This window comes from Falco peregrinus, chromosome 13, assembly GCF_023634155.1.
Source record: "Falco peregrinus isolate bFalPer1 chromosome 13, bFalPer1.pri, whole genome shotgun sequence".
NCBI classification, from domain to species: Eukaryota; Metazoa; Chordata; class Aves; order Falconiformes; family Falconidae; genus Falco; species Falco peregrinus.
Window position 1 is genome coordinate 3,374,557 of NC_073733.1, and position 3,293 is coordinate 3,377,849.

Sequence of the window (3,293 nt, forward strand, 5' to 3'; positions counted from 1 at the left end):
CCCGAGCACCCTCGGCTGCCGGCTCCTGGGGGTGCAGGGGAAGCGGCGCTGCCATCCCTGGGTGTTGCCCTTGACAAGCAGGGCAGCCATGCCGCGCCATGCCGGATCACCCCTGTTCCCTTCAGCTCCCCGCATCCCTTGGCACAAACGATAAAAATAAACCTCACCCGGCCGCCTTTGCGAGCTGCCGGGGCCTGGCTGGCGCCCAAGCTGCATCCGCAGGACGCAGGTGCAGAGGGCCCCGACCTTGGGGAGGTGCATCGGGGTGGCGGGAGAGCTCATGAATGAACGCGGGGCGGGTGCAGGCATGGGTGCGTGCGGGTGCGTGCGGGCGCGCGCACCCCCTCGTGCCCGCGGGTGTGGATGTGGATGTGGAGCAGGGAGCCAGCCTTGTTGTTATTCTGATCACAGCGGCTCTGATTCACAGACTTGGATCATGAATATAAGTGAAGACTTTGACGTCAGAGTTGAGATTTATCAGCAGATCCAATGGGGCAGGAATATTAAGTGCAAGTCGATGCCAGCTATCTGCCAACGTTATTAGCAATGCTCGCCGAGGAATGAGGCTTAACACCAAGGACTGGAAGGACTGGGAAGGAAAAAAATAAAAACACGGGGGGAAGCAAGCTGATCCTCGAGCATTAAAGCCAGGTAAAACAACAAGCCCCGGTGGTGGCGGCTGCCCCCCGGGCTGGGCTGCATGCAGGAAGGGGCGATGCTGGCAGCGGGCTGCGGGCAGAGCCCCCCTCCCCTCCTCCGACCTTCACACCTGCCCGGCCCGGGGAGGGGGGGGCAGGATTTACCCTGCCAGGGGGACCGCGCCGAGCAGGGCAGCATCTTGCAGCTGTTGGCAGCTGGCTGGGAGCATCTTGCACCAGTCTCCTCCAAAGGCGGGGAAGGGAGGGAGGCAGGAGAAAGTTAACGCAGGCTGTCCCTCGCCGCTGCCCCCCCCTCGCACCCGCGGCTCCGCATACATGCGGGCTGGCCTATTAATAGTATTTATTTTTACTCACTGCGCGCAAAAAAGAAAGGGCTGCGGGGGGTGCGGGGCGGGGGGTGCGGGGCCTTTGCGCTATAAATAGGCGGCAAAAGGTACCCGCGCCCCGGGGGAGGGAGGGGGGACGGGTGCGCAGCCCTGCGGCTCCTGCGCGGGGCAGAGCGCATGGGGGCTGCGGCCGGCGGCGGGGCGCGGAGCCGTGCCCGGCCTCAGCCCGGCGGGAGCGGCGGGAGCCGGCGGCCGGGGCGCCCCCGGCGCGGGGTGCGTGCGGTGGGGGGTGCGGCGGACCCCGGCCCGGGGTGGGGGGGGGCACCTCCCGGGGAAGCTGCAGTGGGGCAGGGGGAGGCGGCCGGGGATGCGGCGGGCGGGGGCGGCCCGGTGCGGGGCTGCTGCGGGGGGTCCCGGGGCTCCGTGCGGGGTGGGTGGCTCCGGAGCGCGGTGCGGGGCTCCGGGGGGCTGCCCGGGCTCGGGGCGGGGGTCGGTGCAGGGATCCCCGGGCTCAGTGCGGGGCTCGGTGCGGGGATCCAGCGGGGCTCCGTGCCGCGCTCCCCGGGCTCGGTGCGGGGCTCGGTGCGGGGGTCCCCGGGCCCGGGGCGGGGCTCGGGGCGGAGGTCCTGGGGTTCGGTGCGGGGCTCCCCTGCCTCGTTGCGGAGCTCGGCGCCTGTCCCCGCCGCCCGGTGCCCGTGTCCGCCGGCGGCGCCCCTGACCGCGTCCCTCTGCCTCTCTCCCCAGCGATGCTGCACGGCCCCGCCGCCATGGGGGAGCCGTGGCAGCCGCAGCCGCAGCAGCAGCAGCGGCTCCCGGGGCTCGGCAACGGCTCGGAGCCCAGCGCCTGGCCCTCGGCGGCGGGCGGCCCGGGCACGGCGGCGCCGGGCGGCGGCGGCGGGGCCGGGGGGACCGTCAGCCCCTGGGACATCGCGCTGTGCGCCACGGGGACGGCGGTGGCGGGGGAGAACGCGCTGGTGCTGGCCGTGCTGTTCTACACGCCGAGCCTGCGGGCACCCATGTTCCTGCTGATCGGCAGCCTGGCCCTGGCCGACCTGCTGGCGGGGCTGGGGCTGGTGGCCAACTTCGCCGTGCGGTACCTGCTGCGGCCGCCCAGCGAGGCTGCGGAGCTGGGGGCGGCGGGGCTGCTGCTGGCCGCCTTCTCCGCCTCCGTCTGCAGCCTGCTGGCCATCACCGTGGACCGCTACCTGTCGCTGTACAACGCGCTCACCTACCACAGCGAGCGCACGCTGGGCTTTACCTGCGCCATGGTGCTGCTGATGTGGCTGCTGTGCCTGGGCGTGGGGCTGCTGCCCCTCCTGGGCTGGAACTGCCTGCGGGACCAGAGCGCCTGCAGCATCCTGCGGCCCGTCACCAAGGACAACGCGGCGGTGCTGGCCGTCACCTTCCTGCTCCTCTTCGCCCTCATGATGCAACTCTACCTGCAGATCTGCAAGATCGCCTTCCGGCACGCCCAGCAGATCGCCGTGCAGCACCAGTTCATCGCCACGGCGCAGGCCACCTCCACCCGCAAAGGGCTCTCCACCCTCTCGCTCATCCTCGGCACCTTCGCCCTGTGCTGGATCCCCTTCGCCATCTACTCGCTGGTGGCCGATTCCAGCTACCCCGTGGTCTACACCTACTCCCTGGCGCTGCCCGCCACCTGCAACTCCCTCATCAACCCCATCATCTACGCCTTCAGAAACCCAGACATCCAGAAGTCGCTCTGGCTGGCCTGCTGCGGGTGCATCCCTTCCACGCTCTCCTCCAGACCAAGGACATCCAGCGACGTGTGAGGACTGAGCACGGAGCGAGAGGCGCTCCCTTGCTCTCCTCCTCCTCCTCCTTTTCCCCTCTGTTATCGTTTCCTACCGGGAGGAACACCCCGGGCCAGCACATCTCGTTCCATGAAAAGATGGCCAAAAAGAGAAAAAAGGAAAAGGGAAAAAGAAGGGGGAAAGAAAGAGAGAGAGTAGAATGATAATGGTTTCCTTTTAGAAATGTTATTTTCTTACACATTTTATTTTTTATTTAAAAACACAAAACACCAAAAAAAAAAAAAAAAAAAAAAGAAAAGAAAAAAGAAAGGATCCTCGTACGATGGCGTTTGTCTCCTCTCGGGGTAAGGAGCCAGGGGAGCAGAGGGCTTGCCAGCCCTGGCCAGGTGGCTTCCACCCCTCCGGGACATGTCCCATGAGTGGCAGCCACTGGGAGCCACAGGAACCAGGGTGGAAGGGTATTGGTTTTCCCCCTGGCGGGGCTGGTCCCCACATGTGGGGTTGTTGTGCGGGGTGCCCATCCTCCTAAAATC

At 67.1% G+C, this 3,293-nt stretch overlaps 1 protein-coding gene across 1 annotated transcript; it reads left to right on the plus strand.

Annotated features, from left to right (window-relative positions):
* The first annotated feature begins 345 nt into the window (after window positions 1-345).
* Window positions 346-3,293, plus strand: LOC101912445 (G-protein coupled receptor 12-like). The gene is made up of 2 exons (XM_055818160.1): window positions 346-651; window positions 1,730-3,293. Exon 2 carries the CDS (start codon window positions 1,732-1,734, stop codon window positions 2,776-2,778), a length of 1,047 nt encoding a protein of 348 aa, XP_055674135.1. The 5' UTR covers window positions 346-651; window positions 1,730-1,731; the 3' UTR covers window positions 2,779-3,293.

Excerpts from the sequence above, each read along its gene's own strand:
- LOC101912445 (XM_055818160.1), top strand. The coding sequence starts at position 1,732 with ATGCTGCACGGCCCCGCCGCCATGGGGGAGCCGTGGCAGCCGCAGCCG.